This window comes from Elgaria multicarinata, chromosome 3, assembly GCF_023053635.1.
Source record: "Elgaria multicarinata webbii isolate HBS135686 ecotype San Diego chromosome 3, rElgMul1.1.pri, whole genome shotgun sequence".
NCBI lineage: Eukaryota > Metazoa > Chordata > Lepidosauria > Squamata > Anguidae > Elgaria > Elgaria multicarinata.
Window position 1 is genome coordinate 148950119 of NC_086173.1, and position 25751 is coordinate 148975869.

At 44.8% G+C, this 25751-nt stretch overlaps 1 protein-coding gene across 1 annotated transcript in view; it reads right to left on the reverse strand.

Moving 5' to 3' along the window:
• POU5F1 (POU class 5 homeobox 1) overlaps positions 1-25751 on the reverse strand; it is a 38835-nt gene that overhangs the window by 988 nt on the left and 12096 nt on the right. Inside the window, exons 2-4 of the mRNA XM_063123501.1 lie at positions 15752-15863; positions 7477-7607; positions 2595-2759 (exon numbers count right to left, since the gene is read on the reverse strand). Coding sequence (XP_062979571.1) covers positions 2595-2759; positions 7477-7607; positions 15752-15863 — 408 coding nt within the window. The remainder of the gene's footprint in view (positions 1-2594; positions 2760-7476; positions 7608-15751; positions 15864-25751) is intronic.

Consider the following 25751-nt stretch of genomic DNA (forward strand, 5'->3'; position numbering starts at 1 on the left):
AGGCCCCTTCCAACTCTATTATTCTATGATTCTATATATGCCTGAGCAACTTCGAACATTCATACGTACCGCACCCAGATATCATAATCCGATACCGCTATTTTGAGTCTTTTCACTATTTGAAAGCAAGCAACAAACACTTTAACTGAGCATCATTAACCGAGATCCTCATAAAGTCCATCCAACTCCCTATTTGGGAATGTGTCCTGCCCTAACTCAAATGCTGCATATAGAGCTAATGGGATTTAAATCAGTTGCAACTACCCAGAAAGCATCTTGGGGGGGGGGGGGATTGTGGAAAGCTCATTGGGAAAAAAACATCAGTCCATAAGAAGAGTGCTGCTGAATCAGACCAAAGGCCCTGCTGAGTCCAGCATTCTGATCCCACAGTGGCCAAACAGATGTCTGTGCAAAGCCACAAGTGAGACATAAGTGCAATAGTACCTTCCCACTCACTTTCCCCAGCAACATTAATAACTTTATAGTCCGTGTACTTGTCCAGTTCCATAGTTTAGCTATGCACTTTGTAAAGAAATTGATGATGATGATAATAATAATTCTTATTATTATTATTATTTATTACCCGCCTCTCGCCCTGGATCAAGGCAGGAAACAACAACTTCCTCTTATCTGTCCTGAATCTCCCACCCATCAGCTTCATGGGATAACCCCGGGTTCTAGTACTATGAGGGAGAAAAACGTCTCCCCATCCACTTTCTCCATGCTATGCATAATTCTGTGCACCTCGGTTGTGTCACCTCTTCCTTGCCTCTTTTCTAAGCTAAACCGTCCAGACGTTCCACCTTTTCCTCAAAAGGAAGTTGCTCCAGCCCTTTGATCATTTCAGTTGCCCTTTTCTGCACCTTTTTCAACTTTACAATGTCTTTTTTAGATGTACTGATCAGAATTGTGTATAGTATTCCAAATTTGGACGCACCATCAATTTGTATGTCGGAAGCATGATATTGTCAGTTTTATTTTTAAGTTCTTATTTAATTATGCCCAACATAAAATTTGCCTTTTTCACAGCAGCCACACAATGGGTCAACATTTTCATCAAGCTCTCCACCACAACCCGAAGATCTTTCTCAGTCAGTCACCACCAGCTCAGATCCCATCACCATATAGTGGGGATATTTTTTGCCCTAATATTGTACATATTGTACACTTGTTTACACACTGAACTGTATTTGCCATTTTAATGTCCGCTCCTCCAGTTTGAAGGGATTCTTTTGGAGCTTGTTGCTACCCTTTTTTATTTTAACCATCCTAAATAATTAGTTCATCGGCAAACCTGGCCACCTTACTGTATCATTTATGAACAAATTAAAAGGCACCAGTCCCAATACAGGTCCCTGTGGGACCATGCTGCTTACATCCCTCCATTGGGAGAATTTACCATTTATTCCTACTGCCTACTTTCTGCTCTTTAACCAGTTACTGATCCATAAAAGGACCTCTCTTCTCATCCATGTCTGCTAAATTTACTCAGGGGTTTTTGACTTTTGGAGTTTTTCAAAAGCCTTTTGGAAGTCCAAGTAAACAATGTCTACCAGGTCTCACTCCTGTGTCAATGAAACAGGAAAATTCAAAAGGGACGCCGCAAGTAACAATAGTGCTAGCCTATGATGCAGCCACATTTAGAATGTTGTGCACATCTCATGAAGAAGGAAACAGAATTGGAAAAAGTACAGAGAATGGCCACTAAACATAAATCAAGGAGTTGGACCACCTTTCCCACAAGTAAAGATTAAAGTATTCATGGATAATTAATTTAGGGAGGTATAATATGATTTAAAGGGGGGCAAGGGGGGTTTAGAGATTATTAAAGGCACAGAAATGGTAGACAGGGAAATATTTATACTAGCCCAGAGGTTCAACCTATGAAATCAATTGGCACTAGGTTCAGGAAGCAGTTAGCTGGACTAGACAGACTTTGGCCTGATCCATCAGGGCTGTTCCTAGGTTCTTATGACAACCCGTGGGGGAAGAGAGCATGGGAAGTGGTTACTTTCATGCCCCCCCTCATAGATTTCAGAGGCTCTTGGCAATTTGAAGTTGGAAACAGAGCCTGTTTCCAACATCAAGTAGCCTAGGAAGGCTGGAACCTAGGCTTGTACATGCAAGACGCAGCCATTTAAGAGCCAGAAGAATAAATTCAAGTTCTGAACGCTTAAGAAGCTAGAAACAATATGTTTCTGAGACTGGGAGTAGCATACAGCCAACAGGACTAGTAGCCGTTGAAAGCCTTACACTCCATGAAATTGTCTAATTCTGTTTAAAAGCCACCCAAATCGGTGGCTATCACTAAACCTTGCGAGAGCGAATTGCAACTATGGGCTGAGTGAAGTTCTTCAATCGGCCGGCCATTTGCCATCCCGTAGGAATCAAGGTATCCACAGTACATTTTATTGTTTCTAGTATAGAATGGGGGTCTCAAAGTGCTTCCCCCCCTTGGGCGGTTCACTGTGGCATATGATTGAACATGTCGCATAAGGCATCAAGACTTGCTCCTTGCGAGGGGCGGAGACTTAGCTCTCAGGAGCAGTGAAGTGGCAGACACTGGGTTGATGGCACAAGAGGGGTTCACTCACATCCTTGTCCAGGCTAAGGTCCTCAGCAATCTGAGTGATCTCCTGCAGGTTGGGCTTGGGGCAGCGCAGAAAGTAAGTCTCGAGCGAGCCCCGCACGTTGTTCTCAATGCTGGTGCGCTTGCGTTTCCGAGCCTGGATCATGGCCGTCTCCATGGAGCAGAGTTGCTGCACAGAGGAGGAGAGCGGTGTTCGGTGATGCTGCTTGGAGACCACAACCCACCCAACCGACCCCACCCCCATAAACAAGCCTTTCCATCCTGCCCACTATCGCATTCACAGCAGCCACAAGGAAGCACTGGAAGCCTCAGGAACGCTCTCATGTCATTCTGATGTATCCATTCCTGAGCCCCTTCCAATGGCTACAGGCTGTATTCTCCCGCGGGCCAGGCAACATGTCTACACACAACGTTGATCTTCATTCTGACAGTCCACAGAGCTCCTTCTCTACCTCGGATATCACTAAGGCCTGTCCCTCCGCTCTTCACCCACCTTTCTGCCCAGGAACTCCCTTTCTTAGAAACTGCAGTGATATGTCTCCCTCACTCCTCCTCCACATCCCTCAACCCTTCCCCTCTTCCTGCTAGCAAGACTCTCTTGATGGGAAAGCCGCTCTGCTCTGGTCCTCATCTAACCCCTCCACATGGCCCCTTGGTCCTCTTTCCTTGTGACTCCCCATTACTGTCACCCCACTATTATTCCTTCCTTCCATCACATCTACAGATTCAAACGTAGGCTTGAACCTCTCCCATTCCTAAAAAAACCCACCCCCTCTCCCTCTCTAAATGTTGATTGATTGGATTGGATTGGTACTCCACCTTTCTACCAAGAAAATGGCACTCATAGCAGCTGAAATACCAGCAGGTCTCGCTTCTTTCTTTTGCCTCCAAACTCCCGGAGCTCTTCTTCACTTGCACCACAGCGATTTTCTCTCTTCCAACTCCATTCTTGAACCATTCTGGCTTCCACCCTCACTGTGCTCAAGCGCCACTCACTAAGATCACAATCGTCTCGCTGCCAGAAAGGCCTCTAATCTCCACCTCTCTGCTACGTCTGACTCATTCAATCACTCTGCTGCTTGTCTCCTTCCATGCCTTAGATGTCCACAACCGCCATCCTCCTCCTATAAGAATGCTTATCCAACATTTCTGTGAAGAGAAGCTCCTCTTCCACCTTAACTCTCTCTGCTGGTGTCCCTCAAGGTTCTCCTTTTGGTCCACTAATATTCTCTCTCCTTGGGCAGTCTTCAAATTCCGTATTTTAGTGCAACCTATATGCTGATGACTCCCAACTCTCTCCTCCTCCAGTTCCGCATTTCTACCTATCTGATATATGCGCTAGGATGTCTCCATCGCCGTCTCAACATGAGATTTATATTTTTACAAGCAGGACTTGTAACTTGTTTACTAGCAGGACTGGAGAGCTCCCATTCACTGTTCTGAACAGCCAGACACAACAATCCATTTGCATTCACCCTCCCACAGCAGTCAATATTCCCTGGCTGTTGAGCACACAGAGATCTTATTGGCTGTTGTGGGGGCAGAGATTTCTCCCCTCCACGTTATGCTTCCCCCGTTAAAAATTTTTTTCCTACTTCTGCAAAACTTGGGGCTCCCCGCTCAGGCCTGCTGGTATCTCCTGTTTTGTGCATGGACAATGTTTTTTTTGGCTACAGAAGGACTGAGACATGGAGAACTAAGATTATTGCTATATATGAGTTGTTGCCACCCTGCATTTGAGTGGAAGGTGAAATATAAATGCCAAAAAGAGTTAAGAGTTGAAAGGGGCCATTTAGGGCATCGAGTCCAGTTTCCCCTCTGCTCAGTGCAGGACTCTAGTTCAAAGCTTCGCTGACAGATGGCTGCCCAGTCTCTGCTTGAAGACCTCCAGTGATGGAGGGCCCACCACCTCCCTAGGCACTTGGTTCCGTTGACTGACTGCTCTGACCAATAGGAAGTTTTTCCTTATGTTAAAACAAAATTCTTTACTGACTGAATGAAAGCTGCACCAGGAGGCCTTTTTGGGCTGAGGAGCGGCATAATACTTTAAATAAATATTTCATGTCCTACAGTCTGATGGATGATAAACAACAGGTTGTGTGGCCATCTTCTGTGTGACAACCCTTCAGGTACTTGGAAAGTGCTATCCTATGCCCACCACCGCCACCTCAGTCTTCTCTTCTCAAGGCTAAACATACTCAGATCCTTCAATCTTTGTTTGTAGGGCTTTGTTTCAGGGCTCCTGTTCATCTTTGATGGCCTTCTCTGAACTCATTCCAATTTCTCTGAATCCTTCTTAAATTGTGGTGTCCAGAGAAATATGGACTGCTTATACGAACATATATTTGAAATGTTAATGTTAATCTTTTTTCTTGTCCTTGTTTTCTTTCTTTTTTCCCTTTTCCCTCTAGGTCAGCCTTCCTCAACCTGGGGCGCTCCAGATGTGTTGGACTACAACTCCCAGAATGCCCCAGCCAGGCTTAGTACAACACATCTGGAGCGCCCCAGGTTGGGGAAGGCTGCTCTAGGTAATGAGTTTTGTATATGTTTCATGATATAAATGTTTGTTTGTTTGTTATTATTGTGTTGCAAATAAAACATGTTTTTTTAATGTGGTATCCAGAACTGGACACAGTATTTGAGGCAAGGTCTGATCAGCACACAGTAGTATGGAATGATTACTTTCCATGATAGAAGAAACTATACTTCTATTGATGCAACCTAAAATTGCATTTGCCTTTTTTGCAGCCACATCACACTGCTGACTCATATTCAGCTCATGATCAGCTACAGCTGTAATATATACTATTGCCAAGCCAGGTATCCTGCATCTTATACCTGTGCATTTGATTTCTTTTTCCTAAATTTAGAACTTTGCTCTTGCCTCTGTTAAACTGCATTCTGTTATTTCCTGCCCAATCTTCTAGCTTATCCAAATCATTTTTAATTTTGTTTCTGTCTCTTAGCTATCCCACGCAATCTGTGTCATCTACAAATTTGGTAAGTGTTTCCCCCCCCCCACACACACACACACACTTCCTCCAAGTCAATAAAAAAGTTTAAATATACAGGGCCCAGGGCTGAGCCCTGCAGCAGCCCACTCAATGCCACCCTCAAGTTTTATGAAGAACCATTGACAAACACTCTTTGGGTACGCTCCTCCAGCCAGCAGTGAATCCACCTAGTAGTAGTGACATCTAGTCCAGACTTAACCAGCTTGCTAATCAGAATACCTTGGGGCACTTTGTCAAATGCCTTGCTGAGGTCAAGTTAGGTCAATAGCATTTCCATGATCTACTAAGGAAGTTACCCAATCAGAAATTAGTCTGGCAGGACTTGTTCTTGACAAATCCATGCTTGTTTCTCGTGATCACTGCATTAGTGTCAAGGTGCCTACAGACAGAGCGCTTTATAATCTGCTTTAGAATCTTCCCAGGTATTGATGTCAGACTGACTGGTTTGTAATTCCCCAGATATTCCTTTTTGCCGTTTTTGAAGATGGCAAAGTCCAAACCTATTTCCTCCTAAGCCTCTCCTGTTTGGTCCCTCTCCATGTTTCTTAACATTACCAACATTATTAACACCAACATTATTATACCAACATTTGGTCAGTTACCAAACTGTACCTCTTTCTCCCTGGGCGACACTGCAGAAGTCCCACCTAACCTTCCTCTGTCCCTGCAACCTAAAAATTCTGGTTCATGCTCTGCCCATCTTGTCTGATGCAAGCTCCTTCTCTCTGACTTTCCACGCTCATCGTTCAGGAAGCTCACCTCCACCCAAAACTACACTGCCAAAATGGTCCACTTTGACAGTTGCTTGGAGCCCTCTTCAGATCCATTATTGGCTTCCCATCCCTGTCTGTATCCAACATGGATTTCTTGTCCTTACTTTGAAAGCTTATTCATAACCCCAGAATAGCTGTTTTTATACTGTTGTTTTTATGCTTTTTATGTTTTTAAACTTTGTATATTTGTTTTTAATGTTTACTGTTTTTAACTTTTGTAAACCACCCAGAGAGCTTCGGCTATGGGCAGTATATGAATGCAATAAATAAATATAAATAAATAAATAACCCTGCCCCAACCAATCTGTCTCCTCCCTGTCCCCATCCCCCATTTCTCATTCAACTCCAATCCATCAACTCCGCTTTTCCAGCACTTTCACCTGACCAAAGGTTTCCTGATCCTTCGAGTAACTCTACCCATTCCCCTTTGCTGCCCTTTACAAATGGAACAGCCTCCCTAAAAACATGTATATGGTGTCGCCTCTCTCCCCACTCCTTCCTCAAAGCCTATCTTTTCGTCATGGTCGCTGCCATAGCCTCCTAACCCACATTCCCCCCCGCCCCGGATCATTGAAATGCCTCTCCTTTTAGCTCTCATCTAAAATATGCTGGTATTTTTGTTATCTTAGCCTACTCTCTTTTTGCCTCTGGCCCCACTGAAATGTGCCCCCCACCCCCGAGCTTCCCCTGAAATAGAATTCGGCCTTTGGGCTGAAAGAGGTTCAACAGTCCTGTTTTAAGTACATGTTAAGAGTATTTGAACAGATTGCCCCCTACCTACCTTAATATTTCCCTCCCTCTGACATTTCCCCCACTGTCTATCTTTTGGCTGTGGCTTCTGTCATTGTGGTCTCATTGTCTTGTTTTTATGGCACTTTTAAGCTGTGACAGTCCCCTTTACTGAAGCGTGGTTAATATATTGAATAAACAGATAGATAAATAAAATAAATATTTTAGACAGGAACCTCCTTGGGGCAGAGACGTGTCTATTTTTGCCTAGGCAATTCTGTAACGCACCATGTACACTGCTGGCACTGCCTCGTTAATTCTATGGTTAATAATAATTATTTAGCACCCCAAAGTCTGGGAATGGCCTCACCTCCTGCAAGTTCTCATTGCTGTCTGCCTCTTCAAGCCAGCGCTGGAGGAGGGGCTTCAGTTTGCACATGTTCTTGAAGCTGAGCTGCAAAGCTTCGAAGCGGCAGATGGTGGTCTGGCTGAACATCTTCCCTGCATGAAGTGGGGGGAAAGAGAGGACAGAATTAGGTCAGAATTTAAAGACTGGAAATCTGATGCAGTAGAAACAAGAAATGCAGGTTGCTTACCTGTAACTGTAGTTCTTCGAGTGGTCATCTATGCATTCACACATATGGGCTTTGCGCCTGCGCAGAGACCAGACCGGAACCTTCTATAGCTTAGGGAAACGTTTTTGGCGGGAACCCCTCCCCCACGCTACCGCGCATGTCCATGGGGTTCCCGCCCTTACCTCAGTTTACAGGAGTCCGACATTGTGCCCCCACAAACATGAGTGTAAATTAAATAAAGTACATTCCAAATATACAACAGTGTCATTTGTAAGTTTCACACCACCAAGTGGGGATGGTGGGTGGGTTGTGTGAATGCATAGATGACCACTCGAAGAACTACAGTTACAGGTAAGCAACCTGCATTTCTTCTTCGTGGTCTCTATGCATCACACATATGGGCGAGTAGCAAGCTGACATACTCTTGGAGGTGGGTTGGTGCATCATCTGAAGATCTCTGAGAGCACTGTCCTTCCAAACGAGCAGTCTTGACTCGCGCGAGTGTCCAGACTGTAGTGCTTGACAAACGTGGATGGAGTGGACCACGTTGCGGCTCTACAGACTTCTGTCAATGGAACAGAGGGGTCCCCAGAGAGGTCCGCCTGGCGCCTACACTGTACTGCTTTTGTCGCCAGCTGAAGACCTTTTTATTCACTCAGTATTTTAACACTTAATTTTAACTTAAATTTAAATTAAACTGTTTTAACTCTGTATTTTAATCTTATATCCATTTTGCTGTGTGGTTTTATCCTGGTTGCGCTTTTTATGCTGTATTTCGTAATTGTGTTTTAACCTGTTGGGTGTTTTACTGTGGTTTTAATTTTTGTGAACCGCCCAGAGAGCTTCGGCTATTGGGCGGTATAAAAATGTAATAAATAAATAAATAAATAAATAAACACCTCTGCTGAAGGCAACAGATGTTGAGACGGCTCTAGTAGAATGAACTGTCACAGGCCTTAAAAGGTCTAGTTTAGAGGTAGAGTAGGCAAGTTCAATTGTCTCTACAATCCAACGTGACAGTCGTTGGCATGAAACAGGGAGTCCCTTAGAAGGCTCTCCATAACAAACAAACAATTGGTTTGTTTCCCCTAAAACTCTCTGTCCTAGCCTTGTAAAAGGCAAGAGCTCTCCTTACATCAAGTGTATGTAACGAAGACTCAACAGGTGTCGTAGGATTCGGGAAGAAAGCTGGTAGAGTGATATGCTGGGACAGATGAAAAGTTGACACTACCTTAGGCAGGAAAGCCGGGTCTGTGCGTAACACAACCTTGTCCTTGTGAAAGATAGTGTAAGGAGCATCTATCCTGAGAGCTTTCAGCTCACTTGCACGTCTTGCCGATGTAATGGCTACTAAAAAGACAGTCTTAAATGTTAGAAGCCGAAGGTCTGTTGAAGCCATGGGCTCGAAGGGTTTACATGTCAGTGCTTGTAGCACAACTGACAGGCTCCATGGTGGAACGATACACTTCACCGTCGGTATCGTATTCTTAAGTCCCTTTAGGAATTTTCTGGCAGTTGGATGTGTAAAGGGTGAAAACCCATCCATGCCACGATGGTAAGCCGTAATAGCAGCTAGGTGGACTCTGATGGAAGTGAGTTTGAGTCCCTGCTGAAAAAGTGTCAATAGGTAATTGAGGATCAACGATAAATGGCAAGATTCTGGTGCTTGATCGTTCTCTGAGGCGAACTTTTGAAATCTTTGCCACTTTGCTGCATAAGATTTCGTTGTGGAAGGCTTTAGTGCTGCTAATAAAATATGGTCTACAATTAAATTTTTGGTACGAGGGGAGGAGCGGCTGTTATCCTCCACGTGGTCATCTTGAGGGTCGACAGATCTGCGTGTCGAACCCTGCCCTGGTGTCGAGACAGTAGCTTCGGTATCGACGGGAGTCTGATGTAATCCCAGTTCGATAGTCGAAGGGCATGTGAGAACCACATCTGTCGAGGCCACCATGGCGTGATCAAGATGCAATCCGACTTGTCCGTCTGGATCTTGGCTAGCATCTTCGTCAGTAGTGGAAAGGGTGGGAAGATGTAAAGAAGATCTCCTTTCCATGTTCTGGTGAAAGCATCTCCTAGAGAGTGCTTTCCTCTTCCTGCTCTGCTGCAGAACCTGGAACAAGCTGCGTTTTCTTCGGTAGCGAAAACATCGACAGCAGGGCGGCCCCAGTACTGAAAAAGATCGTCTCGGACTTCGGTATCGAGCTCCCATTCGTGGTCGATGTGGAAGAACCTGCTGAGGGAGTCCGCGATGAAGTTCTCCTTCCCTGCTACATGGATTGCAGTCAGGTAAGTATTTCTCTTTATGCACCAGTTCCAGATTCTGAGTGCAGAACGGTTCAGAGGGTGTGATCTTGTTCCACCCTGCCTGTTGATGTAAGCCACTACGGTGGTGTTGTCTGTCGCGATCAGGACATTTCGGCCCTCGATCATTTGTGAAAAGGTCTTTATTGCATTTTCCACTGCTAAGAGTTCTAGGTGGTTGATGTGCTGTTCCATCTGAGAGAGAGGCCAACGACCTTGAGCGGTGAGGGAGTTGCAGTGTGCTCCCCATCCGGTTAAGGATGCATCCGTCGTGATCGTTACTGAAGGCGCTTCTTGTTGAAATGGAACGCCTTCCAGGAGAGTCGCCATCAAAAACCACCATTTCAGGGATGCTCTTACTTGCCTCGGGATCGAGAGGTAAGTTCGTCGGGCATCGCATCGAAGATCGAACGTTCTCAGAAACCAGGCCTGCAAGATTCTCATTCTGAGTCTCGCAAACCTGATGACTGCGGTGGTCGCTGCCATTAAACCTAATAGCCTTTGGATCGTCCATGCCGAAACCTTTCGACGGCTTTCGGTAGCGATGGCTAAATCCTGAAGAGTGGTTGCTCTGGTCGAGGGCAGGTATGCCCTGCCGTCTCGAGACAATAGGGTTACCCCTATAAAGTCCAGTCTCTGATGTGGGGTCAAGATGGATTTTTCCTCGTTGACCCATAGACCCAACGAGTCCAACAGGTTGAGGGTGGTTGAAATGTCCTCCTGGAGCGTGCCGCTGTTGTCCGCTACCAGAAGCCAATCGTCCAGGTACGGATATATGTAAATCCCTTTCTGTCTTAGATGGGCGCACACCAACGCCATCACCTTCGTGAAGACCCTCGGTGCCGTGGCCAAGCCGAAAGGAAGAACGGTGAATTGGAACTGGGACGAGCCGATTGAAAATCGTAGGTAAGCTTGATGCGACTTCCTGATGGAGATGTGGAAGTACGCATCCTTCAGATCCACCACAGCGAACCAAACTCCTCTGTGTAGGAGTTGCAGAATAGAAGTAACCGTTGTCATACAGAACTTCCTCGGGATGATGAATTTGTTTAATTGCCTTAAGTCCATGATCGGTCGAAGACCTCCATCTTTCTTCAGGACCGTGAAGTAGTGCGAGAAAAACCTCTGGTTGAGTTCCTCTGCAGGTACGGGAGAGATGGCTCCCTTCGCTAGGAGGGTCTGTACCTCGAGAAGCAGAGGAGGGAATGGTGCTGTTACTCTCACCCCCGAAGAAGGAGGGACGACATCAAGCTCGATGGCATACCCCGAGTTGATGATAGTGAGCACCCAGGAATCCGATGTTATCGACTCCCATTGATGGTAGTATGGTGCTAGGTGGTTCACAAAGGGGGGTGGATCTGGGATGGAAGAGTCAAACCCGCTGCTTCTTAGAGAGGTCGGGCTGACGCTTTTCTTGTTGGAATTGGCTTTGGTATGGCCGCTTCCTCTGGAGTTGCTGCTGCTGCCTCGGCTGTTGGTATTGAGGCCGCTGTTGTTGTTGCTGCTGCTGAATCGGTGGTCTCGACCAGCGCTTAGGCTTGTACTGCGGAGGTGGAGCGGTGAAACCCATCTTTTTCGCCGTTGTACGAGCCTTATATATGGTGTCTAGTGTCTCGTCAGTTTTTGTGTTGAACAAGCCCTCGCCATCGAAGGGCATGTTCTCGATCCTTGCCTTCGTCTCGTACGTCAGGTTCGCTGATCTGAGCCAGGCGTGTCTCCTCAACGCCACTGCCCCCATCATGTTTTTGGAGTGGCAGTCAACCTGGTGTCTGGCAGTCGATAACTGCTGCCTAGCTATGGCTGAAGCCTCGGCTTGGAAGACCCGAGCCAGCTCTCTCTTATCCTCTGGGAGGTGATCACATAGTGATCCTACTTTCTCCCAGAGGAAGAGTTGGTAACGAGCCATGGTCGCTTGGTAGGTCGAAGCCCTAATGCCAAGGGACGCAGAAGAATAAATTCTCCTACCCGTAATATCTAATTTCCTGCCCTCTTTATCCACCGGGGCGGAATGCGACCTCTGTGACTGGCCCTGTGCAGACTCCAACACGATCGAATTTGGTTTAGGGTGTTGGGTAAGGAAACCCGCATCCTCTTCTTGAATTCGATAAAGTGTTTCAAGCCTTCTTGAAGTGGCTGGTGTGGACGCTGGAATTTTCCATGAGAGTTGTCCGGTTTGCTTCACGGCAGGAGGAAAGGGAATCGCAACAGACGCATTACCCTTAGAGTAAAAAACATCGTAGATCGGGTCGTCCACTGGCTCATCAGGTTGCCGAATATTTAACCCAAGTGCTTGGGACATTCTCAGCATATGATCCGAGAATCTTCCCATGTCGTCAGAGGGCAAGGCGGGATCTTGTGAGAGTATCGTGTCCTCTGGTGATGGCACCGAAGGGGCGATCGATACCCTGGAGTTGGTATCCGAAGGATAATCATCCTCGGGTGACGACACCATGACTATGTTCAGCTGCTGTTGTTCAAGTTCAGGCTGGTCTGGTGGCACCGCAGCGGCCGCTGTCGGTACGGAGGAGGTATGACGTCGACGAGATGGCGATGGCGACGGGTGACGTGACGGAGCCGGTGGGACCTGAAAGACCCTTGAATTTGGCGGAGGATGGGCATAATAAGTTTCTGGTGGATATTGGTATTCCCTATCCTGTGGGAAATACCTGTGAGGTTAATAGTACTCCCAATCATAATATTGATGCCTGGGTTGGAACTCAGAGCATTGGGAGGTCCTATCCCATTCCTGCCTTGGTCGTTCTACTATCAGCGGTCTAGGAGACGGCTGAGTAATAGGCTCCTCCACTTGTAAAGCTTGCGGTGCGTCACGCAGTGATGTTACCGAGGTCGAATCTCTGATCTCGCCCTCTGAGAGGCTGTGCGGGCGTCTCGGTATCGAAGAGGTAGACGTCGGTCTCGACAAAGGCCTCGGTACTGAAAGAGTTGTTGGTACCGAAGGAGATGTTTGGATGGGCTTAAGGGGCCGAGGAGACTTTTTGGAGTGTTTTTCTCCATTTTTCTTCTTCTTCTTCTTCTTCTCGATTTCCGAAGAAGATTTAGGAGTCCGGGCCTTTTTAGCGATCTTTCTGGCCGCGGAACTCGCTAGTGACCGCCCAGGCGTTAGGGGTATCGATGCCCTATGTTCGCACTGGTAATGTCGCACTGGTCTGTGCTGCGGTCTTGAGCGGACTTATGCTGTGCCGCTTTATCCATTCTAGCCTCAGTTGGCTTTGAAGATGTTGGGTCTGTGGCTCTGAGTGCCTTCTCCCACAGTATAGCACGCAAACGATCTGTTCTATTTTTCCTCGTTTGTTTAGTAAAGGCCATACAGTGATGGCAGGCCTCCACTTTGTGACTCTCACCCAAACAAATAACGCACAAAGAATGCCCGTCGGTGGGGGGAAGCTTTGCCCCGCACCTAACGCATTTACGAAATGGCGCCTTAACTGCCATGCAGCTCAGGCCGCTGCGACTGAGAGTCGCTGAGGAGACTACTAACAACTATTAACAATTTTTTTTTTTTTTTTTTTTTAGGAAGAAGAAGATATTAAGAAAGGAAGAGAGAATATTGATGAAAAGGAAGAGATTGAAAGATTTTAAGAGAGAATAGGAAAAGCAAACGCTAGAGGTTGGTTCTACAGGTCTAGGCACAATGGCGGACGACGAAGAACTGAGGTAAGGGCGGGAACCTCATGGACATGCGCGGTAGCGTGGGGGGAGAGGTTCCCGCCAAAAACGTTTCCCTAAGCTATAGAAGGTTCCGGTTCGGTCTCTGCGCAGGCGCAAAGCCCATATGTGTGATGCATAGAGACCACGAAGAAGAACTGGGAAGGCAGCAAGATGAACACCACAATCTTTTGCATGTCTACTCAGAAGTAAGTCCCACTGAGTTCAAGGAAGTTTACTTCCAGGTAAGCGTGTATAGGATTTCAGCCTTAGAAGCTCAAGTTAAAAATAATAACAACAATACATCACCCCCTACTCATATCCAATGCTTACCAATATGTTGTTTTACTGGTACTATTAAATACCAACGCAAATGATTTTAGAGTTGGAAGGGACATTGAAGGTCATCTAGTTCAAAAGGCTTCCAATTTTATTTCCAACCAAAACAGACAAAAAATAACAGAATCTGTACTTCACTTCATTTCTCTATCACCTTATACAAACAAGACCAAATTAGTAGATTGATTAAGCTTTTAGCACACAGAAAACCTCTTGATGGGTGCATAGCCCCTGAAGGTCTACGGTTCTCAATGCAGTGTTAATTGATTAGATCAATCAATCAAAATATCTGAGCGACTAAATGAGTGCCCAGATAAATCAGTCAGAAAAATATCTTTTGTTTTAAAAACACAGCTGCAAGCAGGCCGCAAACATCACTTTGACAGAAGTATTTACTCCATTCTATCTCTCATCAGAGGAAATGTCTCCTAAGATAAAGCCTAGTCAAGCTGTAAGGAATCTCTAAACACTTCTCACTTCCGAAGAGTTGCTTTCCTTGTGTGTAAGATTTAATCAATAAAGCAACCCAACAACCAAGGCTCATCTGATTAACTCAACTAACTTTCGTTTAACTGGTTGACAGCATGCAACAATTTGTACTTTGGGAAGTTTGCTAAATGCACACATTGTTGCTCTTGTTGTAAACTTAGGGTGAACCTCACTCCTCCTCCTCCTCCTACAGATGGGGAGACAAGGACAGAGATGTAGTTTGCCTAAGGCCACCTATAGAGTTCAGGAAGACAAAAGATACAAACTGATCTTTTTTTAACCCAGTCTTCCCCGAGTCTGGTGCCCTCCAGATATGTTGGGACTACAACTCCTGTCATGGTGGGTGGGGTTGATGAGAATTGTAGTCCATCACACATGGAGGGCACCCGGTTGAAGAAAGCTGCTTTAGTCATTACACAGCAGGGTTTTCCACCCCTAAATGTTTCTTGAAATTGAAACAGTACAATGCAAAATTCAGTTATTTGGCAAAACCAAATAAAATATGTTGGATTTTGGAGGAAAAACTGTTTTGAAAAAATTCAATTTTGCAAACATAGAACATACATTTTGCAAACAGAACATTTCTGTTTAAGAAAGTGTTAGGAAGCAAGGGTGAAATAGTTCCATAATGGAGCTGTTAATGTTAATAAGAAACATTATATACGTCATTTGATCTTGGCTCTTCTGTGCACTATATTTCTTATTCTCTAAAGAACTTTTAATTATTGTAGGCCATTCTCAGCTTTTCCCAAAAACAACTTCCAGTTCAAATTAATGAAGAAAGAAGAGTAGGATCCTGCACTTCACTTTAACTCTACCCCCCTATATAAACAAGAGCAAAAGATTAAATTGAGTCTTCAGCCCACAGAGAGACTCAAGAACAGCCCACGAGGCAAGGCCTAGGTTCTTTTCCACCCACCTAAACAAAAATACCTCCATTTCTTTCTTTATTTATTTATTTAAAACATTTGTATCCCGCCCTATATCATTAAGATCTCAGGGCGGCGTACAGATAAAAGCATACAGTATAAAACAGTAAATTAACCATTAAAGGCTTTGTTAAAAAGCCATGTTTTCACTTGGCGCCGGAATAAAATCAGCGTTGGCGCTAGTTGGGCCTCCAAGGGGAGGGCGTTCCACAGTCGGGGTGCCACAACAGAGAAAGCCCTCTCCCTTGTCCCATCATAGCGTATGTGTTGTGCTGGTGGGATGCGGAGAAGGGCACCCCTTCAATATTCTCTGCACCCTCTAACTCCCTTTAGTGGTACCCACCATACAGCATACCCAGGGCCAGTCCCACATCTGCCTGAGTAAAGCCCAACGTGATCCTTTTGTGCTTCAGCTCCTTGGTAAACTGTTCCAGTTCCTCCGAAGTAATGGTCTCCTAAGGGAAAGCAGGGAGAAAGACGGCCTTATAGAAGAAAATAACAATCCAAGTTTCTCTGTGGGAAAACACATCAATTTAAAAACAACAACACCCATCATACATTCTTTTCCCAGAGACCCAGACTGTTATATACAGCTCTCTCCCCAGGATGGATATACCTATATCCTAGGTATCCATACCACAAAGCCTAAACCGTTGTTCATTCATTCCCACCCACCATTCACAAGCCCCGTACAGAAGATACCTTAAACCACGGCTTTAACCACGGTGGTTAAGCCAGAAAGCCGGGCTGTGTTCAGAAGACACCTTAAACCACAGCTTTAACCATGGTGACTAAGGCGAAAAGGTTTATTCACCATGGTTAAAATCATGGTTTAAGGTGTATGGCTTTCTGGCTTAACCACCAGGGTTAAAGCCATGGTTTAAGGTATCTTTTGAATGGGGCCACTATCTCCCTCTAGGTTGTCAACCAATTGCATTCTGCTGGTCTGACCAGAAAAATAATGTTCCATCAGGTAACTAGTAAAAACCAGAAAACACCAGATTCTGACCAGCTCAGCTGATCCGATCCGCAAGGGGCTTCTCGTGGGCCAGTGTTTTGCAAATTAGAAGTAGAACCCCTTGCAAATTAGAAGTCGGCAAACTCAGCAGCCTAGTCTCTTCAGCTCTCCGAGGACTTCAGCTGCTAAAAAGGTAAATCTATTACCACGACGCTTCTCAGTAACGATACTGGAACCCACGCCAGAAGGGATGCATTCCTTGGCAGCTGGACAGGCTTCCTACAGGTACAGATTTTTGTAATGGTATACAGTTCTTTCTAAAAGGACTTTGCCCCCAAGCCAAAAAGTATTGGAATAAAATAAGGACGCTTATGGAAGGAATCTTGGGATGTCCAATAAAGCCTAGATCCATTATTTGTATTAACATTCACAGAGATATACTAAAAAGAGAACATACAGAACAGGCAAGTTATACAGGAACAGCTGCACACATATTATATGTGAAATATTGGAAGCAAGCAAAAGAACCAAAGCTAGATGAACAAATTATTCCAATGTGGGCACATGCAATCAAAGCAAAATGGCCAAGTTATATAAGACTAGGACAGAAAAGTCAGAAATTAGATTCATTTATGACGTGCAAACCAAACATACAATTTTGTAATCAGAATTCCTTATTTTCAAGTTTTCATCTTTGTATTAACCCAATGTAAAGGGCAATTACTTTGAGAGTTACTATAGAACTTTTAAGCCAGAAAAAAAAGTGAAACTCCCCAGAATTTTATATCTTTGGAAGTGTGAGCTTTTCTCTGTTAAACTGTTAAAAGTAATGTGTGTGTGTCTCTGTGTGCGTCTCTCTCTGTATGTGTATTCTTGTTTTAAAAATTAAAAAAACAAATTAAAATGTCTGACCCAGTAGGCATCCTGGCTGGGGATCTGGTGTCCAACACATCTTGAAGGTGCCACGTTGGGAAAGGCTGCAGTAGAAGAACAAAGAAAGATAGCGAGGAACAGAACTAAAGGATTAAAGAGAGTGATTAGTCACCTAAGGCAGCGGGGTTCTCAGGACTGCCTACTGCCAGAGAACCGCTTTCCACACTGTCTGCAGAACACAACCTGAACATTACAGACAATTCTGGGGAGTGTTCTCAGGCATGTGTTCCACTCACAAAATTCACTCACTTGTCACCTCCACATGAACTGAGTGTGATCTATGCAAGGTGTCTTTGAAGGAAGCTGGTCCTCCATTGCTAGGGGAAGCAGTGTGGTGTAGTGGTTAGTGCTCTGGGCTAGGGGTGCTCCCAGCTAGGCAGCTCCTTAACACGATTCAGTCATTGCTCTTCTGCTGTGAGCTATATACTGAATTGAAATGGACATTCCATATTGCTTGGGGATATTGGGCTTTTTGCGTGTTTCCTCCTGCTATGTTCCATCCATGCCAGTGAGCGTGACATAGTCGCCCGTGGGGAAGGGGAGAGCATCAACTATGTTTCAGGCTTCCATCTTTGCTCTTGTAGATGCCTAGCAGATTGCTATGGGAGCCAGTGTGGTATAGTGGTTAGAGCTCTGGACTAGGTGTGCTTCCAGACAGGCAGCTCCTAAAGCAATTCAGACATCACTGTGCTCCTAAAGCAACTCAGGGCTGCTGCTGTTGCTGCTGCTGTCCTCCTCCTCGGGACACTTCCCTTCCCTGCTCCCTTCAAAAGAAGCCCTTTTGCTCACATAGGAATTAAAGTAATTTCTAGAGACAAAAACCAGGGTAGGGAAGGCAATGCTGCAAGACAAAGAAGTAGCTGCAAGGGGTATGGAGAGCCACTCTCCAAACCCCTTGCAATTATTACTAAAAAAAAAAAAATCACCCTTGCCATTTTAGCATCTTGGTTAACAGCGGTCAGGGCTGGCACGACGTTTGCCAGATCCGTCGGCAGCCGTTGCAAAGCTCCCCATCACCAGGTGGCAGCACTGAGAAAGTCTCCGCCCCGGGCAGCATCAACCAAAAGCAAGCCCCTCGTTTGGGGTGGAGGCAGGAGGCAATATCTCAACTCACCTCTGCTCCCCTTCCCTTGAAGCAAGCGGCACAGGCAGCAACACAAAAAAAAAACCCCAAAAAACAACCCAACAAAAACCTTTTCCCCACAACACCTCTGGGGCCCTGTTGAAGCATCGCTCCAGAGTGACCCCCAGAGACATTTGTGAGGAAATTAAAATGGCAGGAGATGGCAGCAATAGCAACACTTGCTGGTAATGGCCGTTTTTTGGTTTTGGGAAGGCGAGTCAGTGTGAGCCCTCCAGAGGGATCGGGTCACTAGTATGTCCTGGACAGGACTGACCTCTGACCCTGGGCTTGATGGTAGTGACAAGAGAGGGCTTAGCATTTTTTTAAAAAAAGGATTATACTGCTATAGATCTCTATTACTTTACTAATAATTTGATTTTCTTTTAATTATAGCAGATAAAGCATTTGAGAGCCAATTAAAAGACTGATTTAAAAAAAAAACAGGGTAATAAAATGGTGCCCACTTAGAATCATAGAATAGCAGAGTTGGAAGGGGCCTACAAGGCCATCAAGATCAACCTTCAAAGGTTATACTCTGCAGCTGGTTATACTGAATGCATGTTGGGATGACAGGTTCACCTGCCTGATCCACAAGCCCACCTTGTGAAAAAGATGGAAGAGTGACATTAAGGACATCTACAACCATGGAGAATGCACTACTCTTCCATTCGTCTAAAAAAGAAAAAAAAGTTGGATGTTCTGTGGTGCGTTCTGATAAAAGATAGGAAAAATTCCAAGGAAAATATAGCTTTCTCATAAAATGTGAGTGAACAAAACATGGCAATTGCCACATTTAACTCTTCGTGTGGATGCACCCCAGAACTGGGGAGATACAGGTTCAAATCCCAACTCAGCCATGCCCACCAGTTGGTCTTTCTTTAATTTAACCTACCTATGCCCTATGACTTTTAGGAGCGATTAAGCTCGGCCCCACCAATTACTCAAAACGACAATAACAAGAAGAGAAAAAAAAAAAGATTTAGGGCTCGTGCAGGTTACACAAACCTGCCTTCTGTCTATTACAAATTTGCCAAACAGAAAACAGGAGTGGTTTTTCCCTCCAGGTGGCATCCAAAGCTAGTAGTTAATAATGTCATCTAAGGACAACCTTCTAACTGTAAAATCATAAGAGTGGGTTTTTCTAATAGCGATTCCAACATACACCCACCCACACATACTGCGCTCTTCGAAGTCTTCCACTTGTTCTCGTGATCCGATTCCTTCTCGCGTCTTTATTAATCTTATTCCTGCTATCCTCCCTTCCTTGCTACATATTATTAATCTTTCTCTGTCCTCTGGTTCATTTCCTTCTGCTTTTAAACATGCTACAGTCTCTCCCATTCTCAAGAAACCTACTCTTGATAGGCTATCTCTGTCTAACTACCGACCTGTCTCTTTGTTGCCGTTTGTTTCAAAGATCCTGGAGCGTGCGGTCTACTCTCACTGTCTTGACTTTCTTTCTAGTAACTCTGCTTTGGATCCATTTCAATCTGGATTCCGTCCTCTGCATTCCACCGAAACAGCCCTTACTAAGATCACCAATGATCTCCTTACTGCCAAGTCTAAAGGCCATTATTCCGTTCTTATTCTCCTTGATCTAACTGCAGCCTTTGACACGGTTGATCATGATCTTCTCTTAGATTCCCTTCATGACCTTGGATTTTGTGGCTCTGTCTATAACTGGTTTGCCTCCTATCTAGCGGGTCGCTCTTTCAGCGTGTTGACTAATGGCAGCTCGTCTTCCTCCTTTCCCCTTTCAGTAGGGGTTCCGCAAGGCTCAGTGCTTGGCCCGTTGTTGTTTTCCTTATACATGTTGCCCTTGGGCAAGCTTATTCAATCTCATGGCCTCCAATATCATCTGTACGCCGATGATACACAACTATATCTGTCATCTCCGGAACTTTCTCCTGATGTTCACGATCGTATCTCGGCATGTCTTTCAGATATCTCAGCTTGGCTGCTTCATCATCGCTTGAAACTTAACATGGCAAAGACTGAATTGCTTGTTTTTCCTCCTAAACCTTCTCCTCATCTCTCATTCTCTCTTACTGTCAATGATGTTACGCGTACTCCGGTCAAGGAAGCTCGTAGCCTTGGCTTTATATTCGACTCCTCGCTCTCCTTTATTCCTCATATTGAGGCAGTAGCTAAATCTTGTCGATTTTTCCTGTATAATATTGCCAGGATTCAATCATTTTTGTCTGTCTCTTCTGCCAAAACGCTTGTTCATGCACTGGTTATTTCACGGTTGGACTACTGCAACCTTCTTCTCTCTGGCCTTCCTTCTTCTCACATCAGTCCGTTGGTTTCTGTTCACCACTCTGCCGCAAAGATCATCTTCTTGGCTCGCCACTCCGACCATGTTACTCCGCTTCTGAAATCTCTTCATTGGCTTCCAATTCACTTCAGAATCCAATATAAACTTCTCCTGTTAACCTTCAAAGCTTTTCACGGTCTAGCTCCTTCCTATCTCTCCTCTCTCATCTCACACTATTGCCCCGCTCGTGCTCTTCGCTCCTCTGATGCCATGTTTCTCGCCTGCCCAAGGGCCTCTACTTCCCTTGCTCGGCTTCGTCCATTCTCTTCTGCTGCCCCTTACGCCTGGAACGCTCTTCCAGAACATTTGAGAACTACAAGTTCAACCGCAGCTTTTAAAGCTCAACTAAAAACTTTTCTTTTTCCTAAAGCTTTTAAAACTTGATGTTGTGCAGACTTCTACTGTTACTTTCTACTGCTAGTTTTACCCTACCCTGTGCCTGCTTACCCTACCCTGTACCTGTTTGCATTCTCTTCCCCTCCTTATTGTTTTACTATGATTTTATTAGATTGTAAGCCTATGCGGCAGGGTCTTGCTATTTACTGTTTTACTCTGTACAGCACCATGTACACTGATGGTGCTATATAAATAAATAATAATAATAATAATAATAATAATAATAATAATAATAATAATAACACATGCCAACACACCTGTGCTTGCTACCATCACAAAACGTCACAACACATCAAGCAGCTAAAGCTGACCCTGCACAGTTGAAATTGAATGCCAATACATCTTTTGTCAGGATATTCCGTCAAAAATCGAATAGCACTATTTCCCAGAATAGTGCTTGTTGGAAGCTATTTTACTTCTGCTATGTATTATATAGCTGAGAATGCTCCATTTCCCCACTATTTTTATAAATGAGAAATTACTAACAAGTTGTAGCCTTTGGTTAATAAATAACTTTTCATAATAAAGAAATGGTCCTCTTCCTTCAGGATGCTCAATAAGGTAAGTTAAATTATATGTCTTACCGACATGTAACACACATTGGTAACTTAAGCGGGGTCCCGCAACAAAATGTTGCAATGCTTACTTGGCCACCAATAGCTTCTGTTCAGGGCGTCTGCCAGCCTGGAACAGGAGCCACCTCACACTGAGGCCCAACAGATGAGGGAAGGGCGTTTTGGGGGTGACAGAAGGGAGGCATCATCCGGGCTTATAAGCCAGTTTTCCCCAACCTGGTTTTCTCCAAATATTTTGGACTACAACTCCCAGCTTTCCTGCCCATAGGCCATGGTGGCTGGAGCTGATGGGAAATGGAAGTCCAAAATGTTTGGAGGGCACTGGGTTGGAGAAGGCTGCAATAAGCTCTTGGCCATATTATCATAATATCTTTTTTAGATCAACCAAAAGTTCAAACAAATTGTGCAAGCTTTTGGAATGTTTGGCTGACTTAATAAAGATATTACACTAATAGGGATTTTGGAATTTTCTTACCTTTGCTGTTGTTTTTAATAGGCTATTAGGGCTCAAGCAGGCCAGTCTCAAACCTGCAATTTTTATTTGTTCTTTTCTTCAGCTGACACCCTCAACTTTTCTAGCCCTGGAAGTCCACAGATCCTCATCAAGTTTTTTATTAAAAAAACAACCTTGTACTTTTAACTCTCTCCTAAATGTACAAACTAATACACTTCTGCATTCCTGGGGAGTCTCCACCCCATCCCACCCCACCCCACCCCCAAAGATGCTGAAACCATTCCTTTATTCTGGGGACATCCATGTTTTGCCTCCAGAGAGGCATGGGACTATCCAAGCTCAGTATTGGAGACAATTAGTTTCAAGTGTCATCTAATAACCAAATCAGTCTATTAAAAAGCCAGACATTTATATAGATAGACCTTTAAATGATCGACAGCCGAAGTGTGGACCACTCATTAGACCCAAAAGAATCAAATGGATTTTCTTTGAATCCTGTAAATACTTAACATTTATGAAGTGCCCTAATCCAAAAGTTCTCACTGCCCCTTTCCCCAAAGTCTGAAATCTCAGCCCTCCCACATTATTCGAATTCATTAGCTCTTTAACACAGACAGAGCATTCAAGCAAATACACAATCTCTGACTTCTCTTAGCATTTGCAATGTCATCATCTTTGATAAGGAGCCTACAGACAAAGGTCATGTGAAAAGACCAGGGAAACCCCAGACAGGTTTTCAGTGGGGGATGGAGGGGGGGAATAATGAAACAACTGATTATTTTACCCTTGGGCAAGATTTCCAAGTGAAATCAAGCAATGTTTTGAGCATTCCCAGCCTGATGGCCCATCAGAGCTAATCACAAGAACCTCATAAAAGAGGGCAAAGGAGCCTGGAGGACTCCTAGTTTTTCAACCCCTCATTCTTAAAACGCTTTGATTTTTACAAAGGATTCTGGTTTCAGGGGAAAATGTCATCATGTCAAGAGCATTGTACAAGTTCAAATGTTAAGCCTTTTCTGCTCTTCACAGAACACAGCAGTGGCACTTTGGAGAGAAATGACCATACTTAGGAGCAACACGGGAACGACCTTGCAAGGTTGAACCATCTAGCCGACACAATCTCCAGCAGTACCTAGATATCCAGGGAAATCTAAAATCCGGGGACAGTGGCCATAGCCATTCCCTGTCTTTCCCCAGCATCTGAATTTAGAAATACACCACCTGTGAACATGGAAGTCCCATTAAGCTATCACTGATAGTCTGACTTTTCCAATAAGTGTATAAAAAGAGCCCTACTGGATCAGACCAAATCTCATCTAGCATCCCACTTCCCATAATGGCCAACAGGAAGCCCACGAGCAAGACATGGAATACTTGTATCCCATCTCAACCTACTGTATGCTTGAGGTGACCAACAGCCATGTTTAACATTACAATCTAACTTCTGGGCAAGGCTCCTCAACTTCCCACCACCACCTCCCACCCAAACTAGGATTGCAAGTTTTTCATCCTCAAAAGGTCTGCTGTGTCTAAGCAAGTTTTTGTTTGGCCTACAATGACAGTAGATTGATCAGGAAAGGCAGGGAGAACCCAGCTCAGTAGCAGTATATAGCTGGAGAAAGGAACGGAACCTCCTTCTTCCATCCGCCTAGGACCCCTCATTCACTCATCTGAAAGGCCCAGCACTATCTGGGGGCCTGACAGAGGACAGCAGAGCTGACCAAAAATGACAAGCGAGAGAGAGAAAATCCTGCTCGAAAGCTTGTAGGATGGTCCGCAGTAGGAGGAAGAACTGAGTACTGATGAGGTCAGAATCCTGTCAGCCAAAAGGAGGGCATTTCCAGAGTTCCCTGTTGCCGCCATTTTCTTGGTGGAAAGCCAAGATATGAATCAAATAAAGAAATACATTTTCTTGAAAACCTAATAGTGACAGATTCTTGTTTATCTAACTTTTGAGTATTTAACCGAAAGCTTCGGAAACAGCAACAGGAGACACATACAAAGGGTCTCTTGTGTTCTCCCCCCACCACTGCCGATATCTCCCAGTTGGATAGCTCTGGGTTCGGCTTTTGCTGCTGATAAGCTCTCTTGCACCCAGGGAGGAATGTTACTCAATAGTTCATTGAAACGGATAACACTCCTTTTGTCCCTTTCTTTTCTTTTTTAATAAAAGTATGAAATCGCCTCTGGAATGGGCCAGATAAAGGACAGCTGCATAAATTAATGGTGTGAGGCCCTCAGATCTGTTTGAGATTACAGGAGGCCTTCACTCAAGGCCAACCTTACTCAGGACCAATCCTGGTTTCCAAAGTTGCAGCAGGATTCATTACAAGTCGCCAGGCCAGGATACTTACACTGCCTCATAACACCCAAACTATCACAACTGTAAAGACAAAATGCTTGATGTCTCGGCATCCAACTAGTAGGCCTGCCTGAACCCTGGCTAAAGAAAACTGAGCCATATAAAGAGAAAGCCTTTGTCACCAACACATCCACACTTCTTATTTATTTATTTATTTATTTATTACATTTTTATACTGCCCAATAGCCGAAGCTCTCTGGGCGGTTCACAAACATTAAAACCACAATAAAACAACCAACAGGTTAAAAGCACAATTACTTCTTGACTTGTTTCTCCAACTCATGGAAACTGGGGACCCTCTAGATCAGCCTTCCTCAACCTGGGGCGCTCCAGATGTGTTGGACTAAACTCCCAGAATGCCCCAGCCAGCTCTGGCTGGGGCATTCTGGGAGTTGCAGTCCAACACATCTGGAGTGCCCCAGGTTGAGGAAGGCTGCTCTAGATGCAGGTTGTACATACCCAGCAACAATTCTCAGCATCCTTAGGAATCTGAAATAACCTAGAAATTCTGTCATTCTATGAGGTAAAAAAGCAGCCACTGCCACAAAAACATGGTGGCGGCCAGTGGGGGCATAATGTTTCTATGCTTGTTTGTTTTTACCCATAAAGCTCCCGAACAATGGAATTTCCAGGGATTGTATTCTGGTAAAACTAAGATGTCTGAAGCAACCATTGCTGCTGGAGGCCCATCAGCCAGCACCCTGCCGAGGGGTCACTAATGAGCCATCCCTAAATTTGTAAATTAAAAGAATAAAAAACGAACAAAAAACAGAGACCTATGCGCTTCCAGGATCTACCAAATGGGCAGTTCACACAACAACCCATGGGGTGTCAGGGACGAGTGGGAGAGCGTGGACTTGCTGCCAACAGCACACCTGCTTTTACTCAATACCCATCATCATGGAGCTCCGGGTTGTTTGGGGTCTAAACAACCTAGCTGTTAAGCCAACAGCAAACCACGGGTTAACCACTAGATTTTTTAGCCCCTAAACAACCCAACAGTCTGGGTTCAGACAACACACAAACAATTGTTTAACCCATGGACTGTTGTGTCGTGCGAACCAGAGCATAGAGACTGGATCTGAAGAGGTAACTATTGGATGCACCTTAAAACTAGAAGTCCTGTCTTCGCCATTTCCTTTTGTTGAAGGAGATAGAACATTCTGCTGCCCAGTTACAGCGTAAAAGAGAAAGAAAGATCTAAAGCAGGGGTAGGCAATGTTTT